A 14,377-nucleotide genomic window follows, 5' to 3' on the forward strand; every position below is an offset into this window, starting at 1 on the left:
CCCCCCCCCCCCCCCAAGTGTCCTTAATCTGGTGACATCACAAGTCCTCCTCACCCTCTTCTTCCTTCAGCTGCGGGCAGGTCCTAAAAACTGCAATGACTCGGGTCATCACGTGACACGGCTCTCTGTGTCATTCTCTCTTCAAGTCCAGGTTGTCGGTGGGTCTCTGACGGCCTAAGCTCACAGGAAGGGAGTTAAATGACGTTAATCCAGATTTGGAGCAGCGCTGGATTGCAAAGCACTGAGTCTATAGGTGGGCACCACTGGAGAGGAGGTGAATATATTAAGAGTCATTTGCTTCTTTTCGATGCTGGTGACTTATAGATTTATATTTTCCCAAGCTGGAATTGGATAAACCACATCCGGTAGGATAAGGAGGGGAGAGAGTTTTAAACCAACTAATCGAAAAAATAATGAGGCAACTAATCGATTATGAAAAAAGTCGTAAGGTGCAGCCTTCCATCGACTTCTGCTTTCAGTCTTCTAGAAAGGTTTGATCCTACATTTGGAAGAGTACACAGTTTTCCATAATAACAACACAGATGTAATAACCCAACCTTGAATCAGGAACACTTTAAGGCATTGAAGGCCCATGCCCTTTACATGACGGTGGTGTCAATCATTTACAGCAGATCGGCAGTACCTTATCAGTGCTATGTGTGTGCTATCAGTCTGCACTGTGTGTGGAGTGACAGGGACACCGAATGAAGCCATGAACACAGGAAAGGGACAGAGAGGAGAGTGAATGTGACACACAGGACATGTGTTTGGGTGATGAAGTGCTATGTGGTGGACTGTGTGCTCACCTTAGTGCGACGGGTGGTGATCTGGAGGGCGGAGGCAGGAAGAGATAGACAGACAGACAGCAGAAGCATCAGCAGCCAACGAGGGAAGAGAAGTGACATTGTTAGTGGAGACATCCAGGAGAGAGAGCATGCTGCATTCCAGAGTCTTCCTACACCTACTCTGGTGGTACGAAACATCAGAAATATGGAGAGTCTGCTGCATTCCGGAGCCCCAGGACACTGGACATCCATAAGGAAACTCCCACCAGGTATAAAGGGGAAGCATGCTGCATTTTGGGGTTCCCTCTCACCTACCACTGACCCCCAACATCTAACAGGAGACTCCCACCTCTAAATGGGGTCCCCTAATACCTACACTGCCAACACTGGACCTCTTACAGGAAACTACCTGGACACCCAGAACAGGGAGCGCAGCATTCTGGGGTCCCCCAACACTTACATTCCCAACTCTGGGCATAAAACAGGAAAGGGTGCATTTCTGAGTCCTGCAACACGTCCATCCCTGGATATCAGAAGCCCCCCCTCCCCCCAAGACATCCAGACAAGAGCACGCTGCACTCCAGGGTCCCCTCTACCCTAAACCTACTAAGCTGGAGGATATTGACTCTATCTTCTAGGTCTCCTGACTCTTATACATTGAATACAGAATCGGTCCCCTATTCCTAACAATGACGAAGGGCATGCAGACACTTTGGATCCCAGCTAAAACATAAAAGGACATGACTAGGTTAATCCATTGCATTCATATTGTACAAGACCGGACTCAGGATGTGCCAGTGAGGGACAGTGGCAGCCAGGCACGTCACCAGCTGGCTCTGCACATTCCTCATACACGGGGTACACACTGTGGGCATGCTAAGCGGAGGCAGCACAGAGACATCATTGATAAGACATTGTCTTCAGAAGAGGAACAATTCCCGTCATTGTCCTATTGAGCTCCGGAGGATAACGGTGCACATAGACCCTGCACCCTGCCCACAGATATAGCAGAGAGAGCATGGCACTGATAAACTGGCACAGGATTCTACTTCTCCGGCTCATCATTGTTAATGAGAACCATTTCAAGCTAAAAATGAAAGCCGGGTTCCCGGGAGGACTCGGATTGGGGACAATCGCTGGCACATCAATGCCAGCTAGTAATATTCTCCTGGCACGCATCGGGAACCGTTTCCCACTGGCAGTAAGCAGCTGTATGGAACAATGGGGACAATCTGGAGGAGCAGCACAATGGCAGGCAGGGGGTCATTAAACCGGCTCTTATTGGCCAACTTTGTCTGAGGATTAAAAGGGGTCTACATACAAAAACTTAATTACCAGCGTGAAATCATTCTCCACACAGGGTCCCCAGCATATTAAAGAGAACCAGTTACAATGGGGTTGATGTAAGAATCTGAACAGTCACCTTATTAGAACTATGCAGGCATACATAGATAGAAATGTGACTTTCCAGTAAAGAAGATCTCCAGGATGTTTCCAAATTAACCCCTACAGTGGGGCTACCCCCTGCACTTCAAGGGTTAACTGCTCGAATTTCTCTAGAGGACAGAATAAGAAAGAAATACTCAATCCTGCAGCTGAGACACTCTCTACCCTCCGCTCTGGCTGTGGTGTGTGTCTCAGAATTCTCACGTCTAATAGACCTGTATTAAGGTCCCCACACACCTTACGATAATCGTACGATAATCGCGTGAAATCCCGCGATCGTATGATTATCGTAAGGTGTGTGGGAGCCGTGCGACCTCTACTACTGTAAGGTCGCACGACTTTAAACTTACGAACATGTTTCAAAACCCGCCGAGCATCGTACGATGTTAGGCGGGTGTGTAGCATGTTCATAAGATAAAAGCCAAAGGCCGGTGTGCGCAAGCGCACACTGCCCGCTCGGCATTGCGGTCGTCTATGCAAGATGGGCGGATCGTACGTTTTTTTAAGTACCTTACAACCATCGCAAGACAAACGTCTTGCGATGGTTCAAGGTGTGTGCCCAGCCTTACGATAATCGTACGATAATCGCGGGAAATCCCGCAATCGTACGATTATCGTAAGGTGTGTGGAAGCCGTGCGACCTCTACTACTGTAAGGTCGCACGACTTTAAACTTACGAACATGTTTGAAAACCCGCCGAGCATCGCATGATGTTAGGCGGGTCTGTAGCATGTTCGTAAGATAAAAGCCGGACGGGCCGGTGTGCGCAAATGCAACATAGGCAGATCGTAAGTTTTTTTAAGTACCTTACAACCATCGCAAGACAAAAGTCTTGCGATGGTTGTAAGGTGTGTGCCCAGCCTTAGACTTGACCTCATGGGTCATTAGATCGCCGGAGCCTTGGGGACCAGTCTAGCAGCCAGGCGGGATTAAGGATCAGGTAAGTATGTGTTCTTCATTTCTGCCCCCTAGAAAAAACAAGTAGGGATGCACCGATACCGTTTTTTCGGTATCGAGTACAAATATATATATTTTTTTTGGTACCCGCCGTTACCGAAAGTCCCATTAAGGAAGGCAGGCGGCGTATAATGACTCGCCCTCGGCTTCCTGATTAGCAGGGAAGCTATCTCAATGCTTCCTCGTCACCAGGTGACAAGGAAGCATGAAGCCAGCTTTCTGGCCAATCAGGAAGCCGGGGGGCGGGTAATGACTCGCCGTTCGACTTCCCGGTTGGCCAGCTTCCCGGCCAATCAAGAAGCTAGGAGGCGAGTCATTACACGCTGCCCAGCTTCCCGATTGGCCGGGAAACCGGCTCCATGGCCAATCTATCTATCTGCACAATTGTAATAATGCTAATCTTTATATTTAGATTCTTGCAAAGGCACAACAGTGAACTAAACTAAAATCTAGGGATGCACCGATACCACTTTTTTACGACCGAGTACGAGTACCGATACTTTTGCTCAAGTACTCGCCGATACCAATTACCGATACTTTTTCTTAAAAGGGACAGGTCACATTTTTTCTAAAGCAATACAAACTAATGATTTAAGGTAGGTCAGTTTCTTAATATGATTCATGAGATGACGAGGGAGCATGACGCCGCCTTTCCGGCCAATCAGAATGCCGGCGCTGCGTCATTACACGGCGCCCGGCTTCCGGATTTGCTAGCTTCCTGACCAATCGGGAAGCCAGGCAGAGCGTCATTACACGCTACCCGGCTTCCTGATTGGCCCGGAAATCGGCTCCATGCTCTCTCATCACAAGTGACGAGAGAGCATGGAGCCGTTTCCGAGCCAATCAGGAAACCGGGCAGCGTGCAATGATGTGCAGCCCGGCTTCCTGATACAGGAAGTACTCGTGCTAGGTATCGGAGCATTTGGGCGAGTACGAGTACTCACCCAAAATACTCGGTATCGGCACCGATACTAGTATCGGTATCGGTGCATCCCTACTAAAATCCTTCTCCAAATCAACATATGGACCACAAAAATGTAACATGAAAAAAAAAAACAATTTAAAAAGTAATGTAGAAAGCAGCTCAGATTTTAATGCGATATCCCCGAAATACAGAATATTTCCCCTTTCTGACAGCCTGGTGGGCACATTTTTTGGGATAGTAGAGCCAGCTGGTGGGACCTTCTACCCGGACCCATCACCAGCTCTCCTGACACAACAGGCTGGACTGGGAACGGCCGAGCTGCTGATCGTTTTACTTGGCTGGATAAGAAACAAAAAACTGCATCACATTTGGAGAAGAGTGAACAAGAAACATGGACACTCGGTATAGTAAATCCAGCCGGATAGTAATACATTATAAATGATCTGTACAAAACCTCCGGCAAGATGCTTAATAATATAGACAATGACTCATCTTTAAAGGAGAACTCCAGGATCACAGCTCAATAAAATAGGGCCCGGGGACATAACCAATGCAAAACCACCAACAAACTGATAGAAAAAAAGAAAAAAATAAAAAGAACGGGAATAAGAACAAAAGTACAGCTAAAGCCATGGATTTGCTTAGGACAGAGTGGAGAATGGTTAGAACCCTCACAGGTATGTTGGTTGCTGTCTGTGTCCCATTGGGGAGAATTCCCTTCACTTCCTGTTCCAGAGACACAGCAGGACGTAAGTGAAAATCTCTAAAAGGAAATTTACCTCTCAGGCCTCGCGCCACTACGGGTGGGGGTGGTGGTGGGGGGGATGAATGAGTATTAAAAATTCTGATTGCAAATATTTTACAAACTCACTTGACATTCACACACTTTTTTTAAGCTTAAAGTGACATTAAACCCTCAGATTTTTTAACATAAACCAATACTGTAATGTGCGCCTTACTGTAATCCATGGTAGTTTCCCTTCTCTTTGCTGCACTTCCTTTTAAATCCTCATGTCTTCTCATGCTTGGGGAGAACTTCCCTTTGCAGCTCAGGGCCTCTTCCTGTAGTGCTGGCTCAGGTTACAAGCCTATAGAAACGTACACACAGACACCGTGTATCCATTCCTGAGACAAGGCAGTCTGCTGCAAAACAGAAGTTCTGCCCAGCATGAGAACAGGTACGGATTTAAAAGGAAGAGCAGCAAAGAGAAGGGAAACTACCATGGATTACAGTAAGGCGCACATTGTGTTACAAAATCTGAGGGTTTAATGTCACTTTAATTTAAGTTTTTGCACCACAAAAAAAAAAAACAACACATCACTGCTCTTTGGTTGGGACCTTACCTGGGAAATGCACCATCATTGGAAGATTTCCCTCCTAATCCTCTTCTTGCAATGCAACATTTTGGATTTTTTTTCATTTTCAGGGACAATGGTCAGCAGGACAAGTAGGGAGGGTAAACCTCCCCCGTGAGGACACAGACAGCCGAAAAAACCTGACTGAGGTTCTAACGCATCACGACTCATCAAAAACAAAAGATGTTTTGGTTAAGCTTCTTCCACGCGGGTCATTCATGGCTGTAGACCACCCAGATCAGGGTACTTCTGCAGGGGGTTCGGCATCAGGTGCAGACAGGAAGCACCCAAGAATCAATGACACTGTCCGCGGCCGTTCACATGTAGTCACTACGGTGATGGACAGATGACCGTCTCTGTACGCAGACTGTTTGTGTCCAGGGCCACCCCATCAGGTTATGTCTTCGTGTACGAATACATGTGGACAGCTGCGGAGCCTCTCAGACTGTCATTGATTTGTACCAGCTGAGTGGCCTCAGCTAATCATAAACATTGCGCGTTCCCACCGCAGAAACGCGTCGATCTTGGCGGTCTACACCCCTAATGAGCCCTTAATGCAGCTCCTTTGGCCCTCTGCGGCATCCTCTGTAAATATAAAACTGCCGACTCCAAAAAAAGGGATCCCGCAGGCGCCCATTGCACTGGATTGTGATGCAAACACTGGCCATCTTCACACCCAGAGATGCTGGTCTGAGGATGGGACAGATCAGTATCCAAACTGTACTCCAAAGGCCAAAGCCATAGCTGCATCCTGACCTCATCTCCGATCCTCTAAGGAAGCTGAATGGGCTTGTAGAGGCAGCTGAGAGGATACCGGAGAGCCACTTCTACATCCATATGTGGACCATTAATGGGATCCAACTTGGGGTGCCGAGCTGAATGTAAAAAGCTTTTTGCAGCACTGGAACGATGGACACAACACCTATTGCTTGCCTGGAGTTCCACTTTAAAGTCTTAATGGTGAATGAAATGAAGGCGGCATGCAGATATAATCCCCCGAGAGCTGCAGAAAACCCTGAACTGGAACTCCGCTCCTTCTATGTAGCTGGATACAAACTCCAGAGACCCGTCAATCACCCGGTCACAGCTTTGACAGATGAAAGGCGAAAATCTAGAATTTGGTGACGGCACACAATCTTCCCTTCGCCATAAGCTCCTGCGGATAATCTGGCCTTAAGGCAGGGCAATAAAAGGGAATCTGTCTGCAAGAAATGCATGCTCGGACTCGCAGCAGTTCACCAATGACTAAGGCAGGGCTAGGCAACCTCGGCACTCCAGCTGTTGTGGAACTACAAATCCCATGATGCATTGCAAGACTGACAGTCACAAGAATAACTCCCAGAGACATGATGGGATTTGTGGGTGCACCACAGCTAGAGTGCAGCGGTTGCCTGTACTACAGTAACACATCCCCACCGAGTCACTCAATGCTAATGGACGCTGCCATGTTAAATTATAGCTTTGCAGCACCCGGACCTCCCAACTCCTTTCAACTAGACAGAGTCAGTCTAATGCTCATTACTCAGCGACGCCAGTACGCCTCAAAATCATGAAAATAATCGACGTTGCATCTGTCTGCTCTACACCCGTCAGATCCTTCATGACATGCGACAGATCCCCTTTAAATAAGAACGCGAATACAATACCGACATGCCAGCGGTGTGAAATGGCTCTCTCCCGGCGCGGCCCGCTACTACAGACCCGATCAGACGTAGTGTCGTAAAGTCCCCATCTGGCCCTTTATTTTCTGCAGCTCTCCGGTGACCGCGGCATGCAACGACAGTGCAGAGAACATTCCCCGAACGCGTACGGATGGCACACAAGACTATGGATAACCAGACACGGATGGGTTACACGGGCACTGAAGCGGGTACCTTCCGTGTTGTTGGCGCCTGCTTCATTTTTTTTTCCCCCCGCACAAGGGCAAAGAGAGGAGAGGGAGAGAAGGAAAGAGAGAGAGAGAGAGTTAAGACATGAAATCACAGGACTGCAGCCGCAATCTCCGCTTTCCCACAGTCACTTGCAAATGGCCGCAGCGCTTGCAGGGAGCATCCAGCAGAATGACAGGGATCCTCAGAGTAAGTCAGTGCCAGGATCCTCCATGTCTCTTCCTCCCGGGGAGGGGGGGTGGTGAAATGATACAGCCCGTGTCTTGCTGCTCCCCGCCGCTCTCTATAACCACCGCCCCGGATTACATCATCAATCACACACAAAAAAAAGGCCTCTCTTCTGTCTCTCCGGCAGACCTTCTGCTGCTTAATGGCTCGGATGCACAGAGGATGGAGGGATGGAGGGGAGGGAGGCAGAGGAGGAGCAGCTTGTTGCCCGGCAACCCAGCAGCATCAGCCTGTCAGGAACCCCGGTGAATAAAAGCGCTACACCACTTCGGTTTCCAGCCGACGGGCTGCTGCAAATCCTGCCACTGCAGGGGTTAAAGGGAACGTACATACCATAGACATATACAGTCGTGTGAAAAAGAAAGTACACCCCCCTCTGGTATGGTTTTCAGTATCAGGACATCATTAAAAAAATCATCTGGTCCTTAGCAGGTCTTGGAATTAGGTAAATACAACACAACACATGACATGTTACACCGCGACAATCATTCTACAAACTTACAGCCTCAGCGGAGACGTGTGAGAGACCTTTAATTTGCCGCAGAAAAGACAACCATGAAAATGGCAGCATCTACAAATGCGTCCATCGCGTTATGGCCTCATCCACATGGGGAGCGTTGCTCCGTACGGCGTGATGCATGATTTTTTTGATGCGTGAAGAAGCGTTGCGAGCAGCTCGTGTAACGTGCCGCTTACCGCAGCACCAAGACAGTGTGCGGACCTGGATCCGTCACGTCTGCGTCCGTGTGCAACCGACAAAACTCAGAGCTGCAGAAAGCGGCGTGAGGACGCGCAGAACCTGCGTCTACATAGAGCCGCATGAGCCAGCCGCACGCTTTCTTCCAGCTCAGAAATAAAACGGCCCATCATGCTGCACAGGGCAAGACCCCCTCCCCCATCCGGAATGCACCGACATTGGTGCCGAGCATTTTCACAACGCGGAACTTGTTTCTTTAAAAATGGGACTGGCCTTACAAAGTTGCTGTGAGGACTTCCATTAGGGAAAGCAAGGAGCTCCGGGGAGAAACATTAGCCTTCCATCAGGGCAGAGATAATGACAGCATTATGTGTAATCCAATACGGGCGCACACTGCCGGCCGCTCAATAATACCCAACAGATTGAGATTCCGGGGCCAGCAGGGAATGTCTGCGACAACAACGGACTGACAGGAGGACGCCACTCAGTTCTAATGTACAGAGGAGCCCGAATACCCCACCATACACTCTGCAGGAGGACCGACCCCATGATCAGAGAGGACCGGCGTATCCCAATACAGACAAGGTATGCTGGGACTCTTAGTCCCTCCCGCTGGGGACTGCAGTTTTCCTAGATCTGCTTTACACAACCCACACAGCTTACACTTTATTACCCCCATCAATCCCATCTAAGATACATGTATATAGCTCTGACTTATACTGCAGTGCTGTACAGAGAACACAGAGCCAGTCACATCAGTCTCTGTACAGAGGAGCTTACACTCTAATGCCCCCCTACAGTCACACACTATTATAATAAATGTATATACTTCTGTTATATTCTGCACTATATGGCCATAAGTTTGTGGACACCTGACCGTCACACCTATATAAGCTTGCAAGACATCTTAAACCGAGACCATTAATATGGAGTTGGCCCCACATTCGGTACTACACCGGCCTCCACTCTTCTGGGAAGGCTTTCTGAGGGAATCCAGTACTGATGTTGGATGAGAAGACCTCACAGTCAGGTATAATAGAGGTCAGGGCTCTGTCCACACTCTATCACACCAGGTCTGTACGGAGCTGGCTTTGTACATAGGACACAGTGATGGTGGAACAGAAAAGTGCCGTCACCAAACTGTGACCACAAAGCTGGAAGCATACAATGGTCTACAATCTTGGTGCAGTCCTTTGAAACTCATTGTGCAGCCCCTGGGGCCCCTGCAGTCTTCTCCCTAACTAGGGGCTTACCCAAGCCAGTAAAACATTCTTCAGATTGGACTCCAGCAAGTTAAATCATTTGGTGTATTTCTTATCTGACTGTTTAACGCCGTCCGTCTTTTACATACTTTGACGTTTTTATAACAGAGCTCGCTGAAGGAAATAGCAAATAAAATCACAAGTCATTTTTAAGGAAGCCGTTTCAAACAAAATGTGGAAGAATGATTTATAAATGTGTCTCCTAAAGCAGGGGTGGCCAAACACAGGTCCTCCAGCTGCGGTGAAACTACAAATCCCATGATGCATCTGTCTCCGGGAGTCATGTCTGTGGCTGTGAGAATATTTGCAATGCCTCATGGGATATGTAGTTCCACCACAGCTGGAGGACCAGTGTTTGGCTACCCCTGGACTAAAGTCTGTCACACATCTCCAATAGCACCTTCTGTTGTGTGTGGTCTCTGACCATCTACTGCATCATGACTGTAGTCTCTGACAATCTCTTGTTATGTATGCAATCGTTGAAATGTTACTTTTTCCCCCATATAGATAAGTGTGATGCTCAGGGGTCCCCATACAGGTGGGTGTGATGCTCAGGGGTCCCCATACAGGTGGGTGTGATGCTCAGGGGTCCCCATACAGGTGGGTTTGATTCTCAGGGGTCCCCATACAAGTTGGTGTGATGCTCAGGGGTCCCCATACAAGTTGGTGTGATGCTCAGGGGTCCCCGTACAAGTTAGTGTGATGCTCAGGGGTCCCCATACAGTTTGGTGTGATGCTCAGGGGTCCCCATACAGGTGGGTGTGATTCTCAGGGGTCCCCATACAAGTTGGTGTGATGCTCAGGGGTCCCCATACAGTTTGGTGTGATGCTCAGGGGTCCCCATACAAGTTGGTGTGATGCTCAGGGGTCCCCGTACAAGTTAGTGTGATGCTCAGGGGTCCCCATACAGTTTGGTGTGATGCTCAGGGGTCCCCATACAGGTGGGTGTGATTCTCAGGGGTCCCCATACAAGTTGGTGTGATGCTCAGGGGTCCCCATACAGGTTGGTGTGATGGCAAGGGGTCCCCATACAAGTTGGTGTGCAGCTCAGGGGTCCCCATACAAGTTGGTGTGATGCTCAGGGGTCCCCATACAAGTTGGTGTGATGCTCAGGGGTCCCCATACAGGTTGGTGTGATGGCCAGGGGTCCCCATACAGGTTGGTGTAATGCTCAGGTGTCCCCATACAGGTTGGTGTGATGCTCAGGGGTCCCCATACAGGTTGGTGTAATGCTCAGGGGTCCCCATACAGGTTGGTGTGATGCTCAGGTGTCCCCATACAGGTGGGTGTGATGCTCAGGTGTCCCCATACAAGTTGGTGTGATGCTCAGGTGTCCCCATACAGGTTGGTGTGATGGCCAGGTGTCCCCATACAAGTTGGTGTGCAGCTCAGGGGTCTCCATACAGGTTGGTGTGATGGCAAGGGGTCCCCATACAAGTTGGTGTGATGCTCAGGGGTCCCCATACAGGTTGGTGTGATGGCCAGGGGTCCCCATACAAGTTGGTGTGATGCTCAGGGGTCCCCATACAAGTTGGTGTGATGCTCAGGGGTCCCCATACAGGTTGCTGTGATGCTCAGGTGTCCCCATACAGGTTGCTGTGATGCTCAGGTGTACCCATACTATTTCCCCCCATATAGGTAGGTGTGATGGTCAGGTGTCCCCATACTTTTTCTCATGTAAGTCGTGTAATGGTCACATGACCCCATACTTTGCCCCCTCATAGGTAGGCGAGATGGTCATGTGTCCCCATATCAGTTTCCCACATACGTAGGTGTGATGGTCAGGTGTCCCCCAATACTTTTTCTCATACAGGTTGGTGTGATGGTCAGGTGACTAAAAACATTCACCCATACAGTGTAGATGCTGTAAAGTGGTGAAAAATGTTTTGTTTTTTGTAATGAAGTGTAATATGTGCGGGATGCTGAAACAATTGTTTCCAGATGGTTTTTGTTTGACACATCAAGGGGTAACAGAGTGACTCACTTTAAACCAATGACTTTTAAAAGAAGGGAGACAAGTCGTGTATATGACTGCAGGGGAAGGCGGTACAGGGTCACGCTATGATAATTGTGAAGCGGCCTGGCGGCATTACAGAGATCATAAAGCAGTGAAACATCTAAAAACATAACGTGAACTAAAAAATGAGTGTACATGCTGATAGAAAGATGAATACATTTCATAAATCCCCGATGCAATTATCTCAGCTACATTTGCTGGTTTCCATAGCACACTGACCCTCGGGGACGTCTGCAGCGAGTGGAAAATCAGGAGCAGGGAGTCCCCGGAGGGGAGAGCGCACAGCGGGATGTACATAGAACGAGCGTGGCGCACCAATAATCTGCCCGCCGGCAGATGGCAAGGAAAGGTCAATTAGGTATTCATCTCCCTTGTGCCATCTGTCACCCCGGTGTAAGACGATAACCGGGTGACATAATCCGGAGAGCAGATAAATGTGCAATGATCTGATGTGATAATCCGAAAGAGAGCCGTGTGATAGCTCGCTGCCACCGGGAGACGGCACTATTTTATATACCAGACCAGACCTGACACTTTGTTATACAGGTGAAACTCGAATAATTAGAATATCGTGCAAAGTTAATTTATTTCACTAATGCAGCTTAAAAAGGTGAAACTAATATATGAGAGAGACTCGTTACATGCAAAGCAAGATAGTTCAAGCCGTGATTTGTCATCATTGTGATGATTATGGCTTACAGCTCATGAAAACCCCAAGAACCCCAAATCCACATCCTCAAAAAAGTAGATTATTACATGCAATCAATAAAACAAGGATTGTACATAGAACAATATCGGACCTCTGAAAAGTACAAGCATGCATATGTACTCAGTACTTGGTTTGGGCCCCTTTTGCAGCACTTACTGCAATTACTTTTGCATGATATTCTAATTATTCGAGTTTCACCTGTACATGGCCCGCGGAAAAAAAAAGGCACCCCCTAGATTTAGCTAAGCCAATACACTATATAGCCAAAAGTATTGGGCCACATGAACTTTAATGGCATCCCAGTCTTAGTCCGTAGGGTTCAGTATTGAGTTGGCTCCGCCCTTTGCCGCTATAACAGCTCCGCCTCTTCTGGGAAGGCGTCCACAAGGTTTAGGAGTGTGTCTATGGGAATGTTGGACCATTTGTGAGGTCAGGTACTGATGTTGGGGGAGAAGGCCGGGCTCGCAGTCTCCGCTCTCATTCATCCCAAAGGTGCTCTATCGGGGTGAGGTCAGGACTTTGTGCAGGCCAGTCACGTTCCTCCTCCCCAAACTCCCCCATCCATGTCTTTATGGACCTTGCTTTGTGCACTGGTGCGCAGTCATGATGGAACAGGAAGGGGCCATCCCCAAACTCCTCCCACAAAGTTGGGAGCATGAAATTGTCCAAAATGTCTTGGTGTGCTGATGCCTTAAGAGTTCCCTTCACTGGAACTAAGGGGCCAAGCCCAACCCCCGAAAAACAACCCCCCCCCATAATCCCCCCTCCACCAAACTTTACACTTGGCACAATGCAGTCAGGCAAGTACCGTTCTCCTGGCAACCGCCAAACCCAGACACGCCCATCGGATTGCCAGACAGAGAAGCGTGATTGGTCACTCCAGAGAACACGTCTCCACTTCTCTAGAGTCCAGTGGCGGCGTGCTTTACACCACGGCATCCCACGCTTTGCATTGCACTTGGTGATGTACGGCTTGGATGCAGCTGCTCGGCCATGGAAACCCATTCCATGAAGCTCTCTACGCACTGTTGTTGTGCCAATCTGAAGGTCACACGAAGTTTGGAGGTCTGTAGCTATTGACTCTGCAGACAGTTGGCGACTTCTGCGCACTGTGCGCTTCAGCATGCGCTGACCCCGCTCTGTCATGTGACGTGGCCTACCACTTCCTGGCTGAGTTGCTGTTGTTCCCAGTTGCTTCCACTTTGTTATAATCCCAGTAACAGGTGACCGCGGAATATTCAGTAGCCAGGAAATATCACGGATGGACTTATTGCACAGGTGACAACCTATCACGGTCCCGCGCTTGTAGTCACTGAGCTCCTGAGAGCGACCCGTTCTTTCACCAATGTTTGTAGAAGCGTCTGCATGCCGAGGTGCCTCATCCTATACACCTGTGGCCATGGGGGTGATTGGAACACCTGAATCCAATGATTTGGAGGGGCATCCCAATACTTTTGGCAATATAGTGTATATGAACGTAATACAGACAATGCTGGGTTACCTCTACAAATGATTGTCTGTCTGTGTATGAGACGAGAGAATTCATTCATAACCCTTGCAGAGATGAAGAATGTTGGCCAAAAAAGGGGGTTACAACCTCAGGAAAAGTAGATTATACTTTGTAAAAACCTTTTATGAATGTCATGAATATAACAAAAGAAAATATATACACATTATATTCCCCCGGCATGGTGCCATCCATTGTACCGAAAATAGATGTTCTGTGTAATATTCCTGAGCTGCCACTTACCAACCCACATACACACACACACACACACAGGTGACTCCATTCCCTACCTGCTTTTCTATCGGTTCTGAACACACAACACAAATGGGCTCGTGTAATATTCTGGATACAGTTTTAACCTCTTCATGACCCCCTGGTGTAGAAGCCCTCACCAAATTCAGCAACATCTGTATGCTCAATACATTTGACATCTACCAGACAAATCTGATTACTTAAAAGGGAGAACTATGAGGTGAGTGATTTCCACTCACCTCATAGTTCTAGCCGACCTGTGACAATGAGACTGTCACAGGTCGGCTCAGTAGATCGGGAAGTGAGCGAACACATACCGGCGCTCGCTCACCTCTCGATCCTGTCAC

At 48.6% G+C, this 14,377-nt stretch overlaps 1 protein-coding gene across 1 annotated transcript in view; it reads right to left on the reverse strand.

Moving 5' to 3' along the window:
- DCTN1 (dynactin subunit 1) overlaps positions 1-14,377 on the reverse strand; it is a 133,549-nt gene that overhangs the window by 76,331 nt on the left and 42,841 nt on the right. The window contains exons 6-7 of the mRNA XM_018568514.1: positions 7,344-7,361; positions 807-827 (exon numbers count right to left, since the gene is read on the reverse strand). Coding sequence (XP_018424016.1) covers positions 807-827; positions 7,344-7,361 — 39 coding nt within the window. The remainder of the gene's footprint in view (positions 1-806; positions 828-7,343; positions 7,362-14,377) is intronic.

The sequence above is a fragment of the Nanorana parkeri genome, unplaced genomic scaffold (assembly GCF_000935625.1).
Source record: "Nanorana parkeri isolate BGI_ZX_2015 unplaced genomic scaffold, ASM93562v1 scaffold1200, whole genome shotgun sequence".
Classification (NCBI taxonomy): domain Eukaryota; kingdom Metazoa; phylum Chordata; class Amphibia; order Anura; family Dicroglossidae; genus Nanorana; species Nanorana parkeri.